Source organism: Miniopterus schreibersii, assembly GCF_964146895.1.
Source record: "Miniopterus schreibersii genome assembly, chromosome: 3".
In the NCBI taxonomy this organism is placed as follows: domain Eukaryota; kingdom Metazoa; phylum Chordata; class Mammalia; order Chiroptera; family Miniopteridae; genus Miniopterus; species Miniopterus schreibersii.
The window spans coordinates 72812002-72838324 of NC_138103.1; the positions used below are offsets into that span (position 1 = coordinate 72812002).

Below are 26323 nucleotides of genomic sequence, written 5' to 3' on the forward strand. Positions count from 1 at the left end.
CTCCAATTTAATAATTCCAAGTAAGCATAAAATCAGAATTCTTCATCTCTTTTTCTTAAAATACAAATAGTCTAATTTTAAGAAATGCCTTGGTTTTTACCTAAAAAATTAAGTTAAATTTACATGCTTATGTATTAAAAATTGAAAGTTAGGAGTCTATTTTTTTTACCTTTATAAGTTTCTCAGTCTTCATTATTGACTCTCAAACTTTTCTGACGTTGCTCTGTTCTTCAGTTTCTCAACTACATGCATACATACATGCATGCATACAGACATACATGTGTGCATACATATGTACATACAAATTGCTTCCTCTCTCAGATTTCCATTTATTCCATCTTTGATTTCCTGGAAGGGCCCTGTTCACTTAGACTTATTAGGCTTCAAAAGGTTTCTCACGTAGCTTTTTTTAGGTGTAAGTGTGGGATTTGTTAGCAACTCTACTCTCTCCGTAGTCTTCATTTCTTAATTAACCAGAGCAAAGGAAAGCTGTAGGGAAAAGTTTTCAGAGAGCAAAGGATTGGTCGTTAAAATAATTTTAAAGAATTTCTACTGCAACTGAAACTTATTCAGGGTTAAATTAAAATTTGTTTCATATGATTTAATTAAGAAATGATGCATTGGTATTACACTAAAATATTTCCATGCTAATGAAAAGTGTTATATGTAGTATTAAGTTGGCAAGTTATTAATATAGCATTTATACTGCAGGATAAAGAAGAAATAAGGGAGAACTGATAGGTTAAAATAGATTAAAAGAGTTACATGGTTACATGGGCAAGTTCACTTGGTGAAAATTTATTAATAGAACACTTTCATCAAGTTTTATATTTATGCACTTTTCTGTGTGCTTATTCTACTTCAATAAAAAGTTTTAAAAATAGACAAAAGATCAACCTAATGCAACATATGGATCCTGATTCTAATAAAAGGAGTTTTCTTAAGCCCTTTTCGCAACTGAGAAAATCTGATATCTGATGAAATTAAGGAATTATTGTTTTAAGAGCAATAATGGTGTAATAATTGTTATTTATTTTTAAAATCCTTATATTTTATTTTTGTGCGTGCATGCCTCAAAACTTGTTTAGTGGTCCTTATATTTTAGAAATATAGATAAATATTTAGTGGGTGCAATGAACTGTTAACTGGGATTGGTTTCAAAATAATCTAGTACGGTGGAGGAAGTAATGGGAAAAATTGGTCAAGTGTTAACACTTGTTGAAACTGGATGATGGATACTTTGGACTTTTCTACTTTTGTATGTGTTTGAATTCTCTGTAATGCAATTAAAACGCAAACACGCATACACACATATCCATTTCTCATGCTTATAATTTTTCACCCTTACTCATGCTGTTTTTTAAATTTTAACTTTATTGTTGAAAGTATTACAGATGTCCCCTTTTTTTCTCCATTGAGCCCCTCCACCCTGCACTCACTGTTTTTTAAATTCACAGTCACTTCCAGGAGAAAAGGAATCTTTTGGAAATTTTTCATTACTCTGTTTAGACACAGGATGGCACTCTTTGAATAAGTAATTAGCCAAAGTCCACTTCTCACTGCATAAGCTCCTTTCTAGAGCAGTTAGTCTTACTTGAAAGCAAAGATTTTTTAGCTGATTAATACACCTTAACTTCAGTTTTCTGTGCTGGCTGTGTTTATCCACCACCAGTGTTTGAAAAATTAAGGACAGTGTTCACAATAATTTAAAGGATGGTTTGATCCACAAAAACATCTCTGTGCCCACTCTTCTTATTTCTGGTGTTTACAGTTATTGCTAGAAGATCAGCTACCTCTTGTATGTTAATGCAAATATCTATATTTCCATATGAATCATCTTCATTTGAAACTGTGAATGCCAACCACAAGACTTATTCCTACGTTTTAAATGGCATTGAGCCAAATACTGTTGATTTAAGGTCAAGATGAGGACTATTGACTGTGGACAGATGCTTTCCCCTTTCAACCCTCAAAAAAGAATGGAAATAACTATTCTTGGACGTTCTGAGTCTGATTCATGTCTTCTTTTAGCCAACTATTCATGTATTCACCAGAAGAATTACACCTACTACCTCCGGTGTAGGAAGAAAAAAAAAAAAATCAAATGAGCAATAATGTTAGCAGAAGCTTGAAACTTAAGCGCCCGTTTTCAGAAAGGTCCTCCTCCCCACCCCCTTCCCTCCGGTCCAATTCCCTTCTCTGGTTCTGGCCATCGGAAATTGACTTGGCGTTAACTCCCGGCTGGAATTTCAAGGCGTCAATTCCTCCACCCCCACCCCCCCTGGAAACTCCTCAACTCTTCCTATCCTACCCTCGGCAGAGACAGATAAATGATGCAGCAGATTCCACCGCTGAAAGACAACATTTGTCCTCAGCTATTTTCACATTTTCCCCCCGTTTCCGATTGGTGTGCCAGACTTTGTTTGCTAGCTTAGGACATGGAAAACATATCTGGGCATTTGCCCCACAGTGGCTTTCTCCCAGCAAATGAAAGTGAAAGTGCTACGTTGTAGCGGTGTTTTATCCGCAGAGTCCAGACTGGCTTCGGGAGTGTAGGGGGGCGGGGGTGGGGGCTGGGGGACGGGAGGGTGCGATTGGGAAGCTTGAAGAACCAGTTTGGAGGTTTTGTTTGTTTATCTTGAGATCACAGCAGGGTTCCTGCCCCCCCCCTCTTTTGGGGGGTCTGACTTTGGATTTATTTTCTTTTGGGCAGTCATTGAGGTTTCATTCAATGTCCTGAATTAAAAAATACACTCCACTTGTAGCTTTCCCAGGTTGCACTTTAAAACACCATCCAGTCTCACCCTCATCTGGAAATAATGCAAGCTTCTTTCTCTTCCCCCGCTCCCTCCTCCCCCACTGGTTTTTTTTTTTTTTTATTTCTTTTTTCCCCCCCTTTTAAAGCCCCACATAACCTGCAGTCGGTAATCGGATGGAAAATGTGCTGGTCTTAGTTTACTCTAGTCTAGTCTCCCTTTCGGTGGCAGCCTTACTTGGAGAGGTGTATTTTTAAAAGAGGCATTTTGTGCACATGTAGTTACCGAGCCTTGAAATCTGTCACTGATGTAAACTTGCCGTTAGGTTTCCTCAAAGGCGCTGGTTTACGTGCAACTTTTAATATGTTTGTTGTGTGGCCGTAAAAAAAAAAAAAAAAAGTACAAGTAGAAGGACAGCAGAGAGCTGAACGGTGGCGTTAGTTCATGTAAAGTCATTCATCCTCTCCCTCCCCCTTCCTTTTTCCAAGAAACAACTAATCACAAACCGGGCTAGAGTTTCTAAAGGAGGTTCGGGGAGGAAGAGGGGAGAGGCGGAGCGGGGCAGGGGCGAGGGCAGAAGGGCCGGGACGTGGCCCATTCACGGGGCGGAGAGGTTGACATTGTCTGCGCCCCGCTGAATGGCTCCCCGGAATTGTACCTCTGCCTCCCCTCCCCCTCCACGTGACGACCAGGACACATGCGCACCCGACGCCCGCACATCTGCACACTGACGTCAGTGCTCTGCCTCCGAGGAAAAGCTGCCAAATTTTCTGCTGCAATTCAAGTTGGCTGGGGGCGGGTAGTGAGATCTAGGGCTCGCTACTTCCACAAAACCGACTCCTCTCGTCTCCTTTTCTCCTGATACCTTTTGATGCTCTTCCCATGTTATTTGCATAGCAAAAGGCACTAAGCTGTCCAGGAAGAAAGGGCACCACTTCCACCCCCAATAAGTCTTTTTTTTACCCCCCCTCCTTCCTTTTTTTTTTTTTTTCCTTTCCTTTCTTTTTTTCTTTTCCTTTTTTTTTTGGGAGGGGGGCGGGAGAGAAAGGGGGCTTGCAAAGGCAGCATCTCAGGATGATAACCTGGTTGTACTGAAGGCATCTCTTTTTTTCTGCCAAATCGGAAAGTCCGTTCTCTAAAACCTGGGTTAGCCAGACTATAGGGTTTTATTCTGGCTGCAGAATAACTAGCTGACTGCTGTGGCTTTGCAAAGGGGGGCAGAAAAAAAAAAGTTAAGAGAGGAGAGGGAGTACGTGAGTCGTCCAGTGCAATCTCTATTGTTTGAAACTTACTTTTTATCAGAATTTGAAGATGAAAACGGTAAGGAAGACTTCACAATATTCAATGAAACCGTTTTTTTAAAAAAATTAAAACTTGTGCTTTGCTTGTCTTCCGAATAACGCGTAGAAAACTTTTTTTCTGTCTGTGTGTGTGTGTATTTTTTTTTTTTTTTAATGGCAATGAGTGAGCTTGACTGAACTCATTTTACAGATAGAAATCTTTTTAACTCCAGACTAGTCGGGGGCTGGAGAATTCTGGGTCTTGCAAATATTTTATGATGCAAAATATATACGTTTATTATACATATAGATAATGTTTTGTGAAGTATGAATTGATTATGATTATTGTGGTCTTTTAACTCATCACCAAATAGTAATCGGGAAAGTTAATAATGATGTGTATTTATACTGATTTCCAGTTTTCTTAAAGAAAAACCTTCTGCATTTTATGGTTTCATGTCAGTGTCTTAAGTAGTCAGACAAGTGCATAGTTTATGCCTGGGCTCAGAGGGCAGAATTAATGTGCTAGCTGTAGCCCCGATGCTCTAGGATATGTTAAGCTCTTAATAGGCTAATCAAAGAGATGGAAGCGTGTGTTTTTGATTTACTTTTGGCCACTTGGGACGTGCTAGACTCACATCCCTCCGGAGCCTTGAATATCGGGGTATGTCTGTTTATATGGTACATGGGATCAAAGTTCAGGGATTTGGGGGGGCGGTGAGTGCTGCAGGGGTTATTGGAAAGCTGCCTTCTGATAATGTGTACTACAATTCCTGTCTTTGGTAATTTCTTTCCTTGCTGTACTAGAAGAAAAGAGAGCGAGAGAGTGAGAAAGCGCACTGAGAGGGAACAAGAGAGTGAGTTTCTTACTCTTGTTTTTATTTGAGCTGCCGGTGCAACGCGTTTGGGCCAAATGCCAACTGTCTGGGTCACACGCGTTTTATCCAAATAGATTTAGCGCTGCTGTCTGGAAATGGGCTCCTGAATGTTAACTTTAGGATCAACTCAACCAGGGCAGCTCAGACTGTTCCCCTCTGTCTGGGCGCAGCGGGGCTGGGGGAAGGGGCATTGGGGTGTGCAGTACCGGGCGGGGGAAGGAAGGGGGACTGAACCATGGCTTGGAACTTTTAAAAAGACACTGGAGTGTGATTTTCAACATACTCTTTTATGTTTAAATATCTTGGATACATTTTCTTTCTTTTGTTTTTCTTTCTGTTTTGAGCTTATGTTGATTAGTCTCAGACTTAGCTGTGGGAATGACAGTTCTCAAAATTCATCACAGGGAAAGAAATATAAAATAAAACTGGTGTCGTTGAAGGAAGTTGAGAAAATTAATTTTGGAGATAATTGTTTTCCTGTGTTTCACCAAAGTGGTGACTGCAATTCTGGTTTCTGTTAATTTAGTGCTTAAATGTGATCATCGGTGTTTTAGGTTTTCGAAGGATAGCGTATAGAGGCGAATAGGTGATTTCAAACAAATCAAATTCATTCATTTGCCACAAATGGCAGCAAATGAAATCTATGTTGTGGTATTAATATTTTTGTGATTCTCAAGGGGAAAAATCTCTAACCTCAAGACCTGAAATATTTTAATACTTTTCCTGTCTGGGCCAGTACGTGTGAAATGAATTCCTCCTCCCGTCTACTCTTACCACTTCCTCTTTATTTCCTTAGCAACCACTAGTAGCTACTAGTGGTTTAGGATGGGTCTCTATGCCAGATCTTATCCTATGTGTGACTTCTGTGAGTGAATAAAGAAAGTTAATACAGTAAGAGAATTAATAGCACATTCTAGGGAACATTTCTGGAGGGAAGAAGAAAGCATGGAAGAGGTTGGTGGCTCTCTTGGTTTCACCAAAGGACATGGTTGAGTATCAACATTTTGAGCCAACCTCAAGAGAAGAATGTGTTTGTTTTTCAGGAGAGAAGTTATAACAGATAATGTATATTTAACTTGCCATCTGGAAAAAAATAGTTTGGGGCAATATGTAATTTCGGACCTGATTTTTGTAGAATGATGTTTTGTATTATTGCTTTTGGCTCACTTGCTTTTCTTGATAGATAAGTTTTGAGTATGTTTGATTATACCTTTCCTTGGAAACCGATCTTACAAAGCTTGTAAATGATCTGGAAACCTGTGTACTGTTAGCCTAGTGGTGTCCCTGGAATATAGTATATGACAATAAATATTTGTTGAGAGAATAAGTGGAAAATGAAATGAGAGGCTAATTTTCACATATAACAACTAAACACCTGAAGGGAGTATAGTATTGCTGCTTCCTCTGTGAAGACCAGATCAGCCTTAAGATAAAAAACCAGGGTTAAGATGGATGAAAGAAGTTGAGAAGGGTGTTATACATGTTCTTTTAGCTCCATAATAATGGTTTGGGAGAGGAAATTATTACCTTGGCTACTCCCAGATCACTTGAGTGGGAAGTGAAGATGATAGAGGAAAAAGACAAGTAAGTACCTTTCAACCAGGGCCGACTACCGAGGGAATTACTGTAGTGCAAGTTGTCTGATCTTATTTCTGTTTGGCTAGAGTAGCTTTGATCCATGGAAGCAGGTAAATGACCCCTTAACTTTACTGGCTGGTGCATTTGTATTAGGGAGAAAAGCATACATGAAATCAAAGTGGAATGAAAGTTTTCAGTCTTGTTTTTAAATTTAAAGTATTGTAAGCCCAGTTATCATGACCTAAATTCTTTACTGTTTAAAAGACAATACAATGTAGTTGATTGATTCCATCATCATTTCCAACTGTTCCACATTTTTGAGGGAAGGAAGCACATAAAACTACTTATGAAGGAAGGCCTTCGAAAAGTGATGAGTCAGGGAACGAGGAAGGGTGGAGGGGCTAATATTTGTTTAGCCATTAAAGCCAAGTGTGCGGACACTTCACATCATGTGTAATCTAATTTAATCTCTCAACAAGTCTTTGCAAGGTAGATATCATTATCACAGTTTTATAGATGAGGTAACAGATCCAGAGAGTTTACATAGCTTGGAGTCAAGCCAGGACTCAAAGCCTTTGTGCTTTTCCATAATAATGCTTCTGCCATACAATGTAAACAGCTAGTGCTTTATGATTTCTGGACAATTATGTAATGTTTTAATGTTAGTCTGAATTCTGGAAACTATATCTGTTAGTGCCTCTACATAGTTGATGATACGCAGATTAAGCTCTCCAGCAGGTGTCAGAAAGTAAGTTAACCCATTTATTAAAAATATATATATTTTTAACCATTTAGGTTACCCACTTTATTGATCGAAAAAATTATAGTAAGAAACTTGGCACATTGATTTTCATCTGTTAAAATGTTATCATCTGGTATATAATAATAATTAGTTAAGTAGAGAGTATAGTATGGAAAGGCAAGAAAGGAAACCAAGAGGCAGACAGAGGCCTTATTTCCATAGTTAGGCCCTTGATAGGCTTTATCCTGAGAAAAGCAGGGAGCCCTTGAGGATTATTGAGCAAGAGAGGGTCATTGTCACTTTGGGGGCTAGTGTTAGGGAAGGAAAGATTGTTCAACCCCTGCTCAGCCCTTAAACCCTAGCCACCTCCATCCCTGAGGTTCATGGCTCTCATGTAGTATTTGCAGTCCTTAAGCTGTCAGGCATGAAGGGGCAGGGGGTACCCAAAGACTGGGGATCAGAGGTTGAAGTGGTTCCTGCTACCCTGCAACCACAGCCCGTGGGCCCCAGGCTGAATGCAGTTGACCTTGATGAATTGATAATCGAAGTGTGTATTTGCGACAGAGGTGACATTTAGCAGCAAGTGCAATGAGAGAAAGGACCATAGCCCCCAGCACAAACCCTACCAGCACAGGCCATGCCAGCCAGCCCCAGGTGCCTGGTCTAGGGGGACGTGGCTGATGCTGTGGGGAGCTCTGAGGGCCCCCAAAATGGTTTGGTTTGTTTCACTTGTGGAGTAGCTGGAAGACAGACACCTGTGATCCTCAGCCTTGGCCAGAGGAGCCCTGGCTCCAAGGAGATCCCAGGTACCAGGCAGCCCTGGGACACAGAGTCCTGTTGGAGGACCAGCTAGGGCTGAAGATTGTCTGCAGGTGGAGTATCTGAATCAGAGGAGTACCTGGGAGGAATATCCAGGCTAAGAAAGCACCCTGATTTGTAGCTCCTTTCCTGCCCCCAGGAGCCCTCAGGGATTTGTGGGTTTCCCCTTCCAGCCTCCCTTAACCCATTCATTTTTATTGTGAGGTGACTAAGAGTGATTAGATATGTTTGTTGTTGATATTAGTTGAGCGTGAGCCAACTCATTTATGTACTATTAATTTTCTTCATTGGCACTGGAGGCTTGAAAAAGGTGGGGAGTGAGGGCTGGAGTGAGTAAAGGAGAAAGAACACTAAATTTATTGAGTGCCCAAGTGCCAGATACTGTAGCTAGTGGTGGAACCAAGACTGTAGCTCTGGTTTGTTTAACCTCAAAGCTTCTGCTCTTTCTGCCATGCACCAATGCCCTTTTTACTACAAATCCTTAAATCAAATGTTAGTCTGCTTCTGATCAAGTAGTTACATATTACTTTTTCTCTCAGTGCTACTGGCTTACTTAACTGGGGTGTTTACAGGACAGTGTTAGTAATGGTAAGAGTGGAGGTTACAAAACTGTGAAGAGCAGCAAATATCTCAAGGGGGAAAGGAATTAACTGTAAGAAATGAGATCAGCTAACTTTTGTCATGAGTTTGTATAAGTTTGCCATTCGTTTTAGAGCCCAGGAAAATAGGGGAAAAAAGGATGAGTGATTCAGCACAAATCTATCACCACTACTAGAAAATTAATTGAAATGTGTTAATTATATATTCCTCTTTAAAAGAAAATTAAAGTATAGGAGGGACTCAATGTCAGATATTATTATGGAAACAGTTGATCTAGAAAAAGTGAAAACAATGAAGAGTAAAAGTTGTTCATGAAACAACAGTTATGGAGTTTGAGATTGTATGTGAGTAGGTTGGGAACCAAGATAACTGGATTATTTTCATTACTGTTATTGCAAATGGTGTGACTTAATCTCTTCGTAGATTTTTGCCTGAAAAAGGATGTATAGTGTCTGCTCTCTTTCCTAAATCACTGTAGAAGTAATTTTGAAATGAAACAACTGTGTATAAGGTTGCTTAAAACTATTCACATTAATTAACCTATACCATTTATGAATATCTTATTTGATACTGGTTGTTTGCAACTATTATTGAATATTTAAGTTAGGATGTCATAAACTGGAAGTGTGATATAATAGAAAGAATTTAGACTTTAGATCCAAGTAGCCTTGTGTATGGCTCTGGGCTCTGCTTTTTTCTAGCTGTGATCACTATGAGCTTCAACTTCTTTATCTGTAAATTGGCAGCTGTATTAGTTATCAATTGCTGCAAAAAACCTAACAAACAAAAACAAAAAACCATAAACTTAGTGGCTTAAAATTACACACATTTATTGTCTCAGAGTTTCTGTGATTCAAGAGTTTGGGTATGGCTGAGCTATACCTTGTACTTCAGCGTCTCTCACGAAGCGTATTGAAGGTGCTGGCAAGGACTGGGGTCACCACAGAAGGCTCGACCAGGGAGGGGTCTGTTTCTAAGCTTACATGTTAGTGGGCAGGATTCAGTTTCTTGCAGGCTGTTGCATCGAGGGCCTCGTTTCCTTGCCAGGGGTTATCTGAAAGCTGCTCTCAGTTCCTAGCCATGTGAGCCTCTCCATATGGCAGCTTGCTTCATCAGTTCAACAAGGGAGAGAGTCCACCAGTAAGATGGAAATTAGAATCTTTTGAAATTGAATCATGGAAGTGACATCCCCTCCACAATGAGGTCTTCAACTGGTTAGGAGCATATTACTCAAGGGAAGGAGATTGCACAAGGGTGTGGATATCAGGGAGCAGGATTATTGGAGTCTGCCTGACACAGGGGCACTAACACCTTCTTCATAAGATTGTTGTGAATAGTCAAAGAAGTGACATACTTAAAATTCTCCTTATTTTTGGCCTCACCCTAAATTACCTTTCTAGACATTAGCTGTTGGTCTTCTGTATAGGGACCAAACTTGCTATACTATTTTCCATTTTTTTCTTACCATTTGGACTCTGTGGAATCTATTTCTTTAATTTGTAATGATTGCCCCCAGCAATTTGACTTGTGAAATTCTGTTCATCTTCTAGGGCCTAATCTCGAATGTTGCTTTTTAGAAAACTTTCCTTGACTCCCCTTTCTCTGATTCGGAAGTCACCTCCCTCATCTGATCCTAACACCTTTCCATAACTTTGTTATGGCATATGCAGTCTGCCTTGAATTTTTTTCTTTGTTACTGAAATTATAAGTAATGATTTTGTCTTAATCTTTTCTGTATCTCATGGTGTTATAACATCATTTTGAAAATATAGTAAGACAATATTTGTTGATTAATGAATTAGTTTTTCCAAGGTTTAGCAGTTTAATAACTTGTAGAGACAGACATAAAGAATTTTAAGTGGTTGTGGTTATTTTATATGTTGTCATAATTGCTATTTCTAGCACCTTAGAGAATAAAGTATTCCACATAATTTTCCAATTAACTACAAATATCCTTTTATATGCCTAAAGTGATTTTATTTTAACAATTTATTTATTCACTTATTTACGCATTCATTTTTTTAACCAACAAATATGTAAGCAGTTATTACGATAATCCCATATATTAGACACTTGGGGTGAAAATCTCTAACATCTTTTGTGTCCTCTATCTTTATAGTCAGTTGTCTTTTATTAAGAGTAATTTAACCTTTATTCCTGAATCAGGCACAGTATTTTGAGCATCAGGTATTGACTATAACACAGTCATATGCACAACTGTAACTGTTAAACCACATAAGTGAGGACTGTTTTTGCTTCTACACCCAAACTGTATTGATTTGGAGAACTAATTTTTAGTTTTTTTCTCCTTCTTTGGGTCACTTTTGTGCTTTTAGTGAGATAATTTCTGGTCCCTTCATTATTTTCTTCTAAAGTGCTGTGCGCTGGAAAATCAGGTACCCAAATATGCTAGTTTCTTGTATAAAATATGAATTCATGGACTCTGAATGAGGTTTTAATAGGACATGAAATCTGTTGTGATACCTGAAATGAAATTTTAAAAATTATTTTCTTTTAGAAAATGAATTTCTTTTCCTTTCAGTTAGATTCTAGGTAGTCGAAGTTGTCTTTCTTATATGTGCTGTCTTATAAGTCCTGTAAGACTTCCAGATAAAGCCAAGGATTGCAGTAAATATGGTTCAGCTTTTCAGAAGTTTAGTTTGTGTTACTGTCTGGGTGTTCAGACAGCGGCTGAATGTCACTGTGGGTTTGTAAATCCAGTCTGTAAGAAAAAAATGATAGGTGCCTCATAAGGAAACAAATCAATCGTGGATTCGAGTGTTCTTGAAAGCATGTAAAGGAGTGGGATCGCTCACTGTTTAACGCTTTCATAAAATGAATTTTCATTGTGAAGTCAGCCTACTTTTAATTTTTATCAAAAGGAGGTTAGTCACTATACACATACATTGTTATCTTCAAAGTTTTTAAATTTAAAAAGAATTTTTATTTCTCTTCAGATTCCTTCTTTGATTATTAAATAGCTCTGACATTATCCTGCTAAACATTTAGGTTTCTAACTCTGTGTTTAGTCTTGTGAATTTTATTTAGACTATAAAGAACAACAATGGTCTAATTTAACTATGTTAAGTTATTTCGTAGTATATGTCCTTTGGCAAGCATTCGGCAATATAGATCTGTCCGTTCGGGATATTTTTCAGTTAACTTAAATTTTTTCTGTTTTTCTAGGTTAAAAAATGGCCATACTTTAGTTACTAATCAGCCTAATGCTTTGCTTATGAAAATTTTACCATCATTAATTTTTTCATTTTGGATTGAGAAAATGAATCCAGATATAGAAGAAAGTACGGGATGTTGGAAAAAAGTACCTGTTAAACAGTGGACCATCTAATAACTAATTTGCTATGGTATTGACTCTCTAGCACATAGGTAGCCCTCCAAAAAATCATCCAGTTTGCTAAATTATGGAAATTTTGTGGAAGACGTTAACCTGGATTTTGAGCCTCATCATGGCTTCATCGGAATTTCATAGTGATCACAGGCTCTCCTACAGCTCACAAGGTAGGATTCCCACTTTTGAAACTGGCAAAAAATATTGCTATTAATCTGACAAGAAAAGTTTCTGAATATTTCGTTTGGGTGAACATTTTCTTTGGGATATGTAGTGATAGGAGCAGAGACCTACTGTGTCAGTTCAGTGCTCATTTCATAAATGTTAAGGGCTCTAAAAGTCTGTTTAACTTGTTCTATTAGTATTTAATATCCAGTGGATTTTAGAGTTGACTGGTCGTTTGCAGAAGATGATAGACTTAGGCCTCTTCTTCTGAATCCTAAACTTTAATAGGCTCATTCATTGCTAGAGTTTACAGGTAATTTCATGTTCAAAGGAATCCAAAGGTTTATACTATGAAAGAGCAAGAAACCAGACAAATTCTGATACAAGGTTTTCCTAATATGAACCCTTAGTGACATATGCTTTTCCTAACTTAAGAATTCTGATCTAAAGACTAAAACTTGGGTAAAAAAGTAAGAGTTGTAAGACGTTCAACTTTGTAGGGCCCTATGATTTTCATTCACAGAATTGAACTTTGTATCATGGAAAAGATCTTAACAGAAAGATCCCAGGAGCAAATGTCATTTTGTTTTTCGTAAACCAGTGCAATCCTTATAGAATTATTGAAAGAAGACCTTTTGGATTCCCCTCCCATGAACGAATAGTAACAGATCATTTTTTTGGTGCTGGTGAACCAGGTTTTTAAGGCTTTTATAGGCTGATGTCTAGAAATCCATACGTGGGAGATGTCACTCTCAAAGTAGATAAGCAAAGCCATAGCATTTGGTGTGCACTCCCATTCATGAGAAGCAAAATAAATGCTATCTTTCAAAGCATTTCCATTTGGTCATGGTTTCATGGGAGTTTATATTTGTGGATGAACTCCATGTATAGACAGTGAAGCAACAGGCAGACATTTGGTTTTCCTTGGCAGTAAACCTCGCCAAAGGAAGGTGTAGTTAAGAAGGTAGATTGGTAATATTTGCTACACCTAAGTGGGGAAAATAGATTTAATAGTCCTCTGACTTTTTTGTTATTCTGATGATTTTTTAAAAAGCTTTATAGAGATATAATAGATATACCATATAACTTACCCATTTAAAAGATACAATTCAAATGGTTTATAGTATATTCACAGTTGTACAACCATGGCCACAATCAACTTTAGAACATTTTCATCACCCTAAAAAGAAACTTGTACCCATCAATAGTCAGTCATAAATTCCCTCTAAACCACCCTATACCCCCAGCCGTAGGCAGCCTCTACTTTACTGTTTCTAGAAATTTTGCCTATTCTGGATATTTCTATATAAGTGGAATCAGATAATATGTGGTCTTTGTGTCTGGTTTCTTTCACTTAACACATTTTTATAATGTTAGATAATGAGCTTTAATTATGAAGGCAGTTATTATGAAGGTTTATTCATGTCATAGCATGTTCTGTATTTCTTTTTATTGAAGAATAATATTTCATTGTGTGAATGTACCACATTTTACTCATTTAGTCATCACTTGATAGACATTTGGGTTATTTCTTCCTTTGGCTATTATGGATAATGCTGCTATGAACATTCATGTACAAGTTTTTGTGTGAATGTGTTTCCATTTTCTTGGGTGTATACCTAGCAGTGGAATTGTTGGGTCAGGTGGTAGTTCCCTGTTTAATCTTTTGAGCAATTGCCAGACTGTTTCACAAAGTGGCTAACTGGTATTTATTTTTAAAAAATTTTCAAGGTTGTAGAGATTCTTTATAAACTCTTTTGGATAACTTTCACAAACATTTTATCTGAGCTAAATTTTATTCTTTTACATATGTGTGTTTTTCACTGTTTTAAATTTTAATATATTCACATTTTCTGTAGAATTTTGCCTTTAAAATTCATGTTTTTAAAATTAAATTGAAAAAAGAAAAACTGTCTTTTAAAATAATGTTATTTTGATAAATGAAATAATTGAAACTTAATTCATCTTTATATTTTAAACTTTTACTCATTTTTTGTCCATAACTCACACATAGTAGTGCATAGTTTTAACCGATGTGGTTGTTGTTTATACTGCTACTTTGTTCTGTTAAATTTTCTTTTCTTCCATGTGTTTTTTTTTCTGGATTCTCTGCTTTATGATTACAAAGAGGAATTCCTGACTTATCTAGAACACTACCAGCTAACTATTCCAATAAGGGTTGACCAAAATGGAGCTTTCCTCAGCTTTACTGTGAAAAATGAGAAACACTCCAGAAGGCGGCGGAGTATGGACCCTATCGACCCACAGCAGGCAGCATCTAAGTTATTTTTTAAACTTTCAGCCTATGGCAAGCACTTTCACCTAAACTTGACTCTCAACACAGATTTTGTGTCCAAACATTTCACCGTAGAATATTGGGGGAAAGATGGACCCCAGTGGAAACATGATTTTTTAGACAACTGTCACTACACAGGATACTTGGAAGATCAACATAGCACAACCAAAGTGGCTTTAAGCAACTGTATTGGATTGGTAAGTAGATGTTGTAATTTTAAGTTTCTTACGGGGAAATAAATTTGCAATGTAAATGTCTTTCCTCAGATATAGGTGGTTTAAGTAGGGAAGGCAACAGTTTACTTTTTTTGTTTGTTTGTTATTTCTGCCGCCTTTGCTTTTGATAGTCTTTTTGATAATGTCTGTATTGATTTTTCAAAGTAAAAGCAATATTTAATACCTTATATTATTAGTAGAAAAATGAATGAAACTTCAGGTGTAATTTTAGACTTAAGTTTTTCTGTTCAAGTAAGATATCTTTTATGCATAAACAAAACTCCATCTTTGGTGAAAAATTTAAGGTTATATGTGTATGTATGTGTGCGTATTATTTCAGGAAACCACAACACTGATTGCCTCTTTAGGTTTCTTTATATAGTATCTTTCTCTGGTTATCAACATCGCTTAAATATGTGTGACCTACTTATGATTATAAATTCTTTTTTTTTAAAATCTAAAAAAAATTGATTTTAGTGAAGACAGGGGGTGGAGAGAGAGAGAGAGAGACACGGATGTAAGTTACATCAATCGGTTGCCTCTGGTACATGCCCTGATCAGGGATTGAACTCTCGACCTGGGCATGTGCCCTGACTGGAATTGAACCCACCACCTTTCAGTGTACGGGATGATGCTCCAACCAAGTGAGCCACACTGGCCAGGGTGGTTATAAATTGTTGATGCAAAATATTTTATTACCCATATCTCTTTTGAAATATTACTTTCCTGCATTTATCTGAAGATTGATTATAAATCTTATTTTACTTAGAAAATGGATTTCAAGAGTGTAGGGTGTCTCCTGGGCATCTGAGCCCATTCCAGGCTAATGGTAAATGCACAGTTCAGTGTGGCAAAACAAAGCATATCCCCACACTTCCTCTACTGCTTTTACCCTATTCAGGCTAATGTAGATGTGCCATTAAGGCTCTATTTGTGTAAAAGCACAAACTTCTTTTTTGCTGCAAAATGCTTTATTGTTTCTATTTGGTCCCATGTTTGGGAGAGGGCTCCAGGTGGCTAAAAAGATGACTAGGAGTTTCAGGGAGAGGCTCAGGCAGAGGCCAGACACTGGGGGATGCAGAGGGGCCCCCTAAAGGCCTCTGGGCTCCAAAAGCACCTAGTCGTGCTTGAGGGTGAGCCTTTCAAAGAAATACTCGCCCAGCCCAGCCTGGGGGATGGCCAGACTATGGAGGTGAGTTGGGTGGTCGCTCATCTTCTGGATGAGTTTCACCAGCTCACCCAGGGAGTGGCTCTCCAGGAGTCACAGAGAGAAGGGTCTGCTCGGGTAGAACCCAGGGCCTGCAGGTCCAGAAGGACCTGGTCCCGGTTCTTCTCCAAGGCCATGGGGCTTCCATGGAGTCCTGGGTGTTGCCCCACTCATCTTGGGGAGGCTTCAGCACGTCCTGGAAGAGGATGCGGCCACCGTGATGGTGATGGCTTTGCTTCTTTAAGGGAGGCTCAGCACCCTCGTGCTGAGGGCACCTCTTCTTCGCCAACTCGAGGAAGAAGTTGCCCATGCCCTCCAGAGCCACATCATCATGGTAGATTTAGAAGCCCAGAGAGAGGTGGCTGTAGGAGGCCCGCAGATGGAGGTTGGCCAGGCGGTTGATGGGCCTCCACCTCGGTGGGATGATTCTGACGAATTTCGGAGCTCATGGTGGTTCAGCAACAAGGAGTTAAGGTCAGAAAACGGTGTTGGCTGGTCTTGGAGACTGAGGTTGGCTGAGGTGGTTCTGAAGGTGACTGGAAAAGAGGTTGGAGGGTGGTCGGAGGCTGGGGGAAGGGGCGTCCCTGGGTCTGTTCCGTCCAAATACTGTTGAAGCAGGAGACAGATCTGGGGGATCTGCATGCTGAAGCCATACTTTCAGAAACTGCTTTTCTTCACATTCATATCCTTATTTCTACTTTAATATAAAGAATACATAGTTAGAGTTGGAGCTAAATAAGTCCTAAATTTGAAAGGAGTATTAAGAACCAGGAAGTTTAGGAAAATTTTCACTATAGGTGAAATTTTCACATAAGAATTTGCTCAGGTTGTCCATTTTCTATTGCTGTTAGTAGGTCAAAATGATTATTTAGATTTTAAGATTTGGGATTAACTCCTATAGACAGACACATTGAGTACTCTTATCACTAGTTTCTTTCTCTGCAAACAGTGTTAGGCTTTACATACAAAATAGATTTATCTTTTTGAATAAAAATAAATTATCTAAAGTAAATCTGTGTTTTAAAAGCTTTCACATGTTAAAATGACACTTGCTGTTAAATATGATAGAAAAGTACCCTTCCTAGTCATTGATCAAGCCCTTGAAGTTTGGCATTAACATTAATCATGCCGTCAGTAGTTTAACAGGGTGGTAAAGGAATGTGAGATTTAGAAAACAACAGCAACACTGATTCCACTGTGAGACGTGAGGGAACAGGAGTGACTGAAGGTATGAAGATGGGTTAGAACATTTAGGAGACAGTGATGCCTTTACAAAGCGATGGCACTGAGAGCCCAGAAGGTGAAATTTGAACCACACTTTGGTGAGAAAATTTAGAGGGTTTGTATTTTATTAATTTTTTCTTCCCTGGTATCTAATAAGACCATATAGTACATAGGAGATATTTAACAATATTTTAAGAAGTTGAAATAGAATTGAACTGGGCGTGGAATGGAGAGAAAGTAATTGAAGGCAGCTGAGGTTTCTCTTTTGTTTGGGGGCTGTTTATGAGTTTCCCTAATTGAGAAAGGGGATGCCAGTGGAATGCTGGATTGAAGAGGAAGGTGAAGAGAGTGATTTCGACATATAGCAAATGTGAGGAACCTAAAGAAATAAAGGTTAACGACGCCTAGTTGGGGTTTGGGAAAATCAACTCTGAAATTTTAAAAAGAATTGAATTCTGGAAACAAGTAATTGGAGAGTCATTAACAGGAAATTGTGAAAGATCTTGCAAACAAGATATCGTTGGAATAAAGTCCTGAGCAAAAGTGAGACTAAGGTTGCCCTGGCTGGGTAGCTCAGTTGGTTAGAGTGTTGTCCCGATCCCTGATACCCAATCCCCGATATTCCAAGGTTGTTGGCTCGATCCTGGGTCAGGGCATGTGCAAGAATCAACCAATGAGTGCATAAGCAAGAAGAACCACAAATTGATGTTTCTGTCCGACCCCTCCCTTCCTCTCTCTTTCTAAAAACCTGTTGTTGGCAAAAGTTTAAGAAGAAATGAGAGAACAGAAAAGACTAGATAGACAATGATTTAAGGAATTTTGGAAAGCAAGAGATGATCATTTGCTGCAGGCATGAGTGGGATGAGAAGTTTTGTTTAATAGGAATGATTATGTAGAGAAAAGGGAAGTTTCTGGAGTGATGTTCTTGGTAGGCAGAGAAGGGATGGAATCATCTGCATAAATAGAACAGTTGTCCTTAGCTAGGAGAATATACAGCTCATTTATTATAACAGGATGTAAAATAGATATGGACTTGAGACCCAGGTGGATGGGACATTTGTGGTTGTAGTAGTTTGTAGGAAGGTTGCCATGTTGTTTTATTGGAACAGAAGATGGAAAAATGAGGTGTTAGGGGATTAAGAAGAGAGGAGAAAGTATGAAATATTTATCCAGGAGAGTAGGATACTGAAATAAACCAGAGAAACATAGTATAATTGCCATGAAGCATTAAGGACACAGTTGAGATTGTGATGATGAAGTTAAAGTGAGACCAGTTGGCATCTTGATGTGCTTTCCTCTGGCTAAATGAAGCAGCAAGGGTGTAGGCCCAGAGTAGCAAAGTTGAATTTAATTAGAGTTGCAGTTTAGCCAAGTAAATTCCATGAAGGGAGAAAAGGGCAAGGGAATCGAAGGTGGAATTGAAGCTGGGTCGGGAGGGGAGTGAGGGAGGGCAATGAAAAGATCAGTGTGTCCTACTGGGCATAAAAGGGCTGTCTTGTGGAGTTGAGATACTTGAGAGGCAGTACTGGAGAGACAGAAGAATGGAATACTTGAAATTGAGACCATGGCAAGGTTGCAAATATTGATAATGCTGAAGTCTAGGTTTTGACTGTGAGTATGAGTATTTAAGGTAAGGTGGAGGACAATATATTTGAAAAAAAGGAGGCCAAGAATTGAGAACGCAGGTATTGAAGAGAGCATATATGTCAGTACTTCTAATCCTGGGGTTTGTGGATAAAATTCAAGGGTTTTGTGACCTGGAATGGGGACAAATTACATCTTTTTTTTTTTTTTTTTTACGAATTCTTGAATGAATCTAGCATTTCCTTCTATTATGTATGTCGCTAACAAACCACAGCAGTACCTGGGACTTTGTCCCCAGTAGAAATTATATTTTCATATCAATTTTTCAGGTTCTTCAAAATATTATTTATGTTAACCGCTATTGTGAAATTCTATTAATTATTAGATCTACTGCAGATCTTATTTAAAGTTTTATAAAAGCCGTGTGTGTTACTATTACATTTAAAAATATTTTGATACCTGTATTTCACTGCAATTTATTTTATTTATAATCCTATATATTTTTTCTGCAATTAAAATATTCTGAGAAGTGATTCCTGGGCTTCATCCCTAGGTTTTCAAAGGGATCCAGGGCATGTGCACTCTCTCTCTCACACACACATACACACATTTTAAGATATAAGAAGACATTGGCTTCAATTACTTTAGGAATAGCATTGCAGAGAGTGACAGTGATCCAGAAGCTAAAGTGCTTAAAGAATGAAGAAGGTGACTGTGAGTCAGTAGATAACTGCTGCTAGCAGAGGGAGGAGGTGATGGCTTGAGATTCAAAGCTGGTGGGTTTTGGTTGGTTGGTTGGGTTATTTTGGAGGAGGGAGAGGGAGAATTGGTTGGAAATGGCAATGAGTCACAAGGACACATACCCCGCTTGCAAGTCCAATAGGAGGCATGTAGGAGAGAAAGCAGTACCATTCTAGAGGATTACAAGGAGGAGTGTCATTGAGGGAAACTCAGGTTTTCATTTGAGCCAGATGAAGTGAACATTCACAGATGAGGCTGAGGGTTTAGGAAATTTTGTTGATAACTGACCTGGAGTTTCAGAGGGCATGGTAGAAATGGTTTAAATGGTGAAGGTAGTGAGTAGCCGATGCAGTCTGAAAACATGATGTGTATAACCATATGCGAAATAGAATCCAAGGGATGGGTCTGGTCTTCTTGTAAGGACTGGTATGGCAGAGAAAGGGGACACGAGGGGATTAATCCTGGTGGTCCTGATGCCTCAATGTAGAGGTGGGTGGGATGCTGAGGGAAGTGAGAGCAGGGCTCTTGCTAGGCATGCACAGATTCCTGGGAGTCCGCTTAACTCAGCTCCTCCATTGTCAGGCCTCCAGCACCTTTCTGATTTCATATTTATTTCCCCCTTCCCTCCAGCGACAGTAGTTCTTTGCTGTTTCTCAAACAGTGCACGCATGCTCCTACCCTATTGTCATGCAAAGGCAATGACCACACGGTCTGGTCTGCCTTTCCCCAAGATACCTGTTTAGCTTGCTCCTTTCTATAGTCTCAGTTTCAAGTATTCCATTCTTCTATCTTTCCAGTGCAGCCACTGATCCTTTTCATTGCCCACCCACTTCATGTCCTCACTTCCCTCCCAACCCAGCTTCGATTCCACCTTCAATTCCCTTGCCCTTTTCTCCATGGAATTTATTTGGCTAAACTACAACTCTGATCACTTTGCTCACATTTCTGTTCAAATGCCCCTTTATTAGAGAGGATGACCCTGACCATCCTAAATAGTTTGTGTAATTCCCTCACTTCTAATTTCTCTCTATTCTCTTACACTGCTTTATTTTTCATGTTCACATTTATCACTACCTGATTGATCACTTATTTATCTAATGAATGAATTACTTTTTCTAGCTCCTCCCACCAGAATGTAAGCTCCGTGATACTTTGTTTTGTTCATTACTGTATCCCCAGCATCTAGAACAGTACCTGCCGTGTGATAGGCATTCAAAACATAGTTGGTGAATGAATAAATAAAGTCAGAAATAACCCTGAGGATAAGGAATTATAGTATAGTGGCTAAGAGTCTGTCTCCATAGTCAGTCAAGTGAGTTTGTTACTTAACTTTGCTCAGTCTCGGTTTTTCACCTGCACAGAGGAGCTGATAGTAGTACTCACTTTAAAGAGCTATTAAGATGAAATAAGATAATATGTGTGAACATCTTATAGAGTACCTAATGCATAAAATCTCTGGATTTTCTTCCACAGTCTTTCCATTCTTGAAATTAGAGATTGTATCTACTTACAAGGCTTGTGACTCTATTTTCCCAGCAACCTGAGTTTCCTGTCTTGAGTGACTTGCCCACAGTCCAGCGTGACTTTAGTGCTCTTCCCTTTCAGGGTGGTACTCTGGACCCCCCTTCCTGCCCTTTCCTCTTACCAAGACTTCTCATACATTCCCTCCTTCCTGCAGGAACTGTAATTACTTCCTGGGAAAGTCATTCATGCTCAGGTATTAGTGTTCGTTAATGGCAGATTATGTTAGTCCTGTCAGTATGTGCATTTAATTTAGAGACTGATATCTTTCCAGTAAGGCAAACAATGGTGAAAATAATATGAAGTGACTAAGGACTGCATATTTTTGTTTGTTTTTTACATTTCTTAGCTCCTTTCCGTATAGGTGGCCCCCACCTTCCTCTCTAAGTTAGAGCAGCTCTGGTTTTGTCGTATCTTTCTTTCCAAGTGTATGATGCGCAACGTGAATTTCTCTAAACGGCATCATAGAGCCTTAGATTCAAAGGGGCTTCAGAGATGATCTGGACCAGAGGCTTTCAACTTTTTTCTTTTTAAAGAAGCAAAACCCTTTCCTCAAATGAAATGTTATGTGGAAACTTAATATATAGATTAATTAAAGCACAGCTGATTCCTAAGCCGGGGAATCCAAGCCCTGTAGGTCTCTCTTTGTTGTCTGGGGCGGTCCCCTGAGGGTTCTTCCCTGGAACCCTTAGGGCTCCCCAGAGTGCTGTTTTAAAACCACCAATTTACACCAACCCTTTCATTTTCCAGCTGAGGAAATACCGGAGCGTTTGTGTTTTATCCAGTGTTACAGGGTAAATTAGTGGGATTAAGAGCAGTCCTCACAGGTGCCACACTTAGGAAAATACTGTTAGACAAGGATGCAAGTTCTTATTTCTGATGCAGATAACTTTTACTATCTCATTTCTTTTCATCAGCAAATTTGTATTTGGTGTACCTAGCACACGTGGGGCACTTTCTGTGGCTGTAACTGACACAAAGAAATAGGACACATAACCCTTTGTCTTAAGAAAGCAACTAGTATACTTGGGAGGATAAAACATGCAGTTGAAAAGTTATACTAAATTTAAAGATAGCTTCAAGAGTTGAGATGATGTAGCAAAGAAGTGTGGAATTAATTAAAAATAAATAATAAGCCCTATTGGAGCTCAGGGGACTGGTGAAGCTACTCCAGTTGGGCTAGAGACATTTTTAAAGAGGAGCTATGACTGAGCTGAGTAGGACTTGGTTCAATAAGTAGGTATACGGCAATTAATACTGTGGATAAGAGCAGAGTTTTGGGTGCATTCCAGCTCTTCTTCACTTACCTCTGTATAATATTGGGCAAGCTCTTAACCTCTGAGCCTGTCACTTCATCAGCAAAATAGGGATATATGGCAGGTGTATTAATTAAGGACATATTAATTGGTGTAACATAAACCTTAAAATGTCAGTTATCACAATAAAGGTTTGTTGTGTTCAGCGTCTATGTTGAACAGCTTTCCATGAGGTCTCTCAGGAACCCAGGTTCCTCCTCTTTTGGTTTCCACCTTCCCTAGGTTTTTGGGTTTTTTTTTCCAGAGAGAATTCCGTTGGGGAGGTTTTCACGGCCTGGGCCTGAAGGTGATGTATAGCACTGCCCATTTTCTGTTGGCCAAAGCTCAATTACAAAGCTATACCTAAACACAGAGGAAATAGTTAAGTGCACAACTTGGAAAGGAAATATATCTTAGAGAGCACAAAGAGGTCTCTGCTGCTTCATGAGTTGTTAGGAAGATTGGAGGAAATAATGTATGTATCATGTTTAGTACAGAGCATAGCACATAGAGGTATTCAAACATCCTTTTTAAAGGAAAGGAAAATTTTTATAATATTTACTTAAGTACAATTGACTAAATTTTTACTAACATGTTTTTTTACTGTTTCAAAGAGGTATCAGTTTATTTTTAACTTTTGGTAATGATGATATTCAAATGATTCTTCTTGGCAAATTCTTTGTTTCTTTTTCTTTCAGCATGGTGTTATTGCAACAGAAGATGAAGAATATTTTATTGAACCATTAAAGAACACCACAGAGGATTCCAAACATTTTAGTTATGAAAATGGTCATCCCCATGTTATTTACAAAAAGTCTACCCTTCAGCAACGGCATATGTACGATCACTCTCACTGCGGGGTCTCGGGTGAGTGAGCGAGCATGTGGTTTTTAGAGAACGTATCGTATTGTGTTGTATTGCCACTCTCTTCTGGCATGTATGGTAAGGTTAATAATAAAAGTAAATAAGAATTTGAGTAATTAGAATGATAATGTCCAGAGTCCTCTTTAAAAAAGGTCATCTATCAATAGTTTTAAGTCAGTCTTGGAATCTCTCTGAAATATAAGTGTGTAAAATTTTGATTTTTTTTCTTTGAAGGGGAAAGAAACTGACCTTATTTTATCTAGGTGGTAGTTATAGTTCTCATGCATAGCACTTGGTGCTGTTTGCTCAGCCTGATATTTTTATGCTAGTGACAGGAATCTAGACACTTGAATAAGACTTGAGGAGTTTTAAGGTGGTATTAGAAAATAGTGATAGTTGGGGTACTATAGAAAAATATAGAAGGGGCAACAAACCTAAACTTCAGTGGTCAAAAACGGCATCATGGAGAAAGTGACTTCTAAGCTGAGGCCTAAGGGATAAGGCAGGGTAGCTGGGCAAAGGTAGAGGGAGCAGTGGGTAGTGTGCCCTATAGAGGAAACAACAGTTACAGAGGTTCTGAACCTAATGAGAGAATGTCAGGTTCCAGGAACTGACAGTTCATATAACTGGATGTTAGAATGTGGGCTGGGGAAATAGGGGTGAGATTCATAGTGGTTGGAGGAGTGGTTGTGAGTGATGAAACTGGAGAAATAAGAAGGCGCCAAGTCATATCACAAAGGCCTTATAAACCATGTCAAGGAGTTTGTTTATCCTAAGTGTGCTAGAAAGCCACTGAAAGGTTTTATGCAGCAGGAATCACATGATCAGATTTGAGGTTCAGAACGATTACTCCGGCAGCCATCTGGAGACTGAATTAAAGAAGAGCAAGACTAGAGGTAGGGAATTAGGAGGCTGTCCAGTCTAAAGGTTAGAAAACATAGAGAAACAGAGGACATTGCATAGCATAGTAGGAAAAACATGGGCTTTGGCGTAGCTTTGGACACATTACCCAACCTCTCTGAGTACTCCTCTCAGCACACATTAGTTACTCAGTTAAATTGCAGCCATCAGTATTGGGGTGACTGTTTCTAGCATTTAAAGAGGTACTATATATATATTTTAACGATTAGGGTTGTTCTGTGTAGTTATAGTAGCTGAGACTAGGGGCAGAGTATTTCAGAGGCAGATTTCAGCTTAATACAGAGAAGAGTTCACCTACAAGTAAATTTAGTGACAAATGGGATAGGTTCAACAGGTAGGTTTGTAAAAAACCGAGGAGATTGCCTTGCAATTGGCGAGTGCATCACCCTTTTGTTTCCTCTTAGTGTCCTCCATGGGCTCCTTGTCTTCTGCTTCAAGCATAAGTGTTCTTTAAAGTTCTTCCCTCAACTGACTACTCTTATTCCACACCCTCTCTTCTTGAGTAATCTGGGAGGCTTTTAATTCTGGGAGATCGTTGCTAGTCAAGAATACTTGGTACTAGAAAAAGGCCACTTAAAAGTGAATCCACTTGGGGCATGAAATAATATTTCATAGTAAATAATAATAATAATAATAAAAAGATTTAATTGGTCTTTGTATTGAGTAATGAATCTAAATATTATGGAAGTAGTTTATTTTATTTTATATTTAACAAAAGTTAGGCTCTAAGTACAGCCATACATAAGCTCTAAAAATGAGGATTTGAATATTTAGTTATTTATTGTGATATAATTTCTTTATATTCAAATTATCCTGTTTTGAAGTACCTTTCTCATTAACTGGTCTTACTCAGGCAGATCCTTAGTTTTCAGTGGTTTAGGCATGAGTCAAATTGCCATCATAAAATTGTGCAGTTTTCTGGGGAAGATTTTCTTCTACAGTCCTCCCTGCATTATTGAGAATATTTCCTAAGCGGTCCTTGCCTTTAATCTGTTCCACTTACTAGCCATTTCCATTTCTACTACCCCTAACACTAACTGATTTAGGTCAGACCCTCATTGTCTCTTGCTTAGACCACAGTGATGACTCTCTAACTGGTCTTCCTGCCTCCAGCTTTGTCGGTCTATGTTTAACCGAGTCTGTCTCCTAGATCTGGCTGCATTGCATACCTTCAAATACTTCACTGGCTTCCCAATAGTGGGCATATGGTGGTAGCTCCCTAAGTTCTGTGGGAATGTCATTAGATGTTATTGGGGGAAAAAGTGTTTTGTGTTAACTAAGTTTAGGAAACATTTGGTTAAGGACCACTGATCCTAACTGTGATACTATTTCAACAGCTTAGTTCAGGTGAGATGTGAATTTATAGGCATACACTACCAGTTAACCTGTTATCAGGAATCCACGTTTATATCAAACTATAAGACATAAAAAACCCTATTGACAGTGGGTATACTTACCTCGTATTTGGATATGGATATTTCTATTCTAATTAGATTTAAGCTTTCAATTTAAAAGTTTTTGTGAAAGTAACATCTATTTCTTGTAGAAAATTTAGAGAAATATAGGACAAAAAGAAGAAAAGGTTACTTTTATACTGCCACCCAGAGATAACTGAATGTTCTTATAGTCCATTGGTATGGGTATTATGTTTCTATACCTGCATTATCTACTTATGTATTTATTAAGTAAATATTAGCTTAGCATGTATGTGCCAGGCTATTCAAGGTGGTGGGGATGCAGCTTTAAATAAAGCAGGAAGATCCCCTGCACCCATGAAGCTTGTGTTCTAGTGAGGAGAGACAGTTAGCTAAGTAAGCAATCAAATAAACAGGTGAATAAATACATGGCCGGTTGTCAAGAAGCAATAAGTGCTAGAAATGAAAAATAAAGAAGGTTAATGAGATAATCTCGAATGGCCGTTTATATTAAAAATATCTTGCAGTTGATCAAATGCTTACAATTTTAGTTGAGATGGCAAAAAGATCCATGTATTTGGTTTTGAGGAAAAGTTCTTTATCGTATGGTTCACCAGCTTGGTTGCTTGCTTTCCATAAGCCAGCAAAGGAAAGACCCTAGTGAGAGAGATGCCACAGTATTACTTAATGTAATTATGGACAGTGCTCATATGCATGTAAGCGTGCACATGTGATCATCTTTGCTGTGTTCTGTTGGTGAGCAGCAAGCCCCAGGCCCTGCCAATACTGAAGGGGGGAGGAGATCACCAAAGGTGTGGGCATTAGGAAGCAGAGGTCCTGGGCGCCACCTTAAGAGTTTGCCTGCCACAACTG

General features: G+C 38.7%; 1 protein-coding gene across 1 annotated transcript in view; it reads left to right on the forward strand.

Annotated features, from left to right (window-relative positions):
- Positions 1-3501: 3501 nt before the first annotated feature.
- ADAMTS6 (ADAM metallopeptidase with thrombospondin type 1 motif 6) overlaps positions 3502-26323 on the forward strand; it is a 207326-nt gene continuing 184504 nt past the window's right edge. The window contains exons 1-4 of the mRNA XM_081132538.1: positions 3502-4076; positions 12034-12172; positions 14296-14660; positions 22949-23117. Of these exons, the coding sequence (XP_080988664.1) occupies positions 12076-12172; positions 14296-14660; positions 22949-23117 (631 nt within the window). The 5' untranslated portion in view covers positions 3502-4076; positions 12034-12075. The remainder of the gene's footprint in view (positions 4077-12033; positions 12173-14295; positions 14661-22948; positions 23118-26323) is intronic.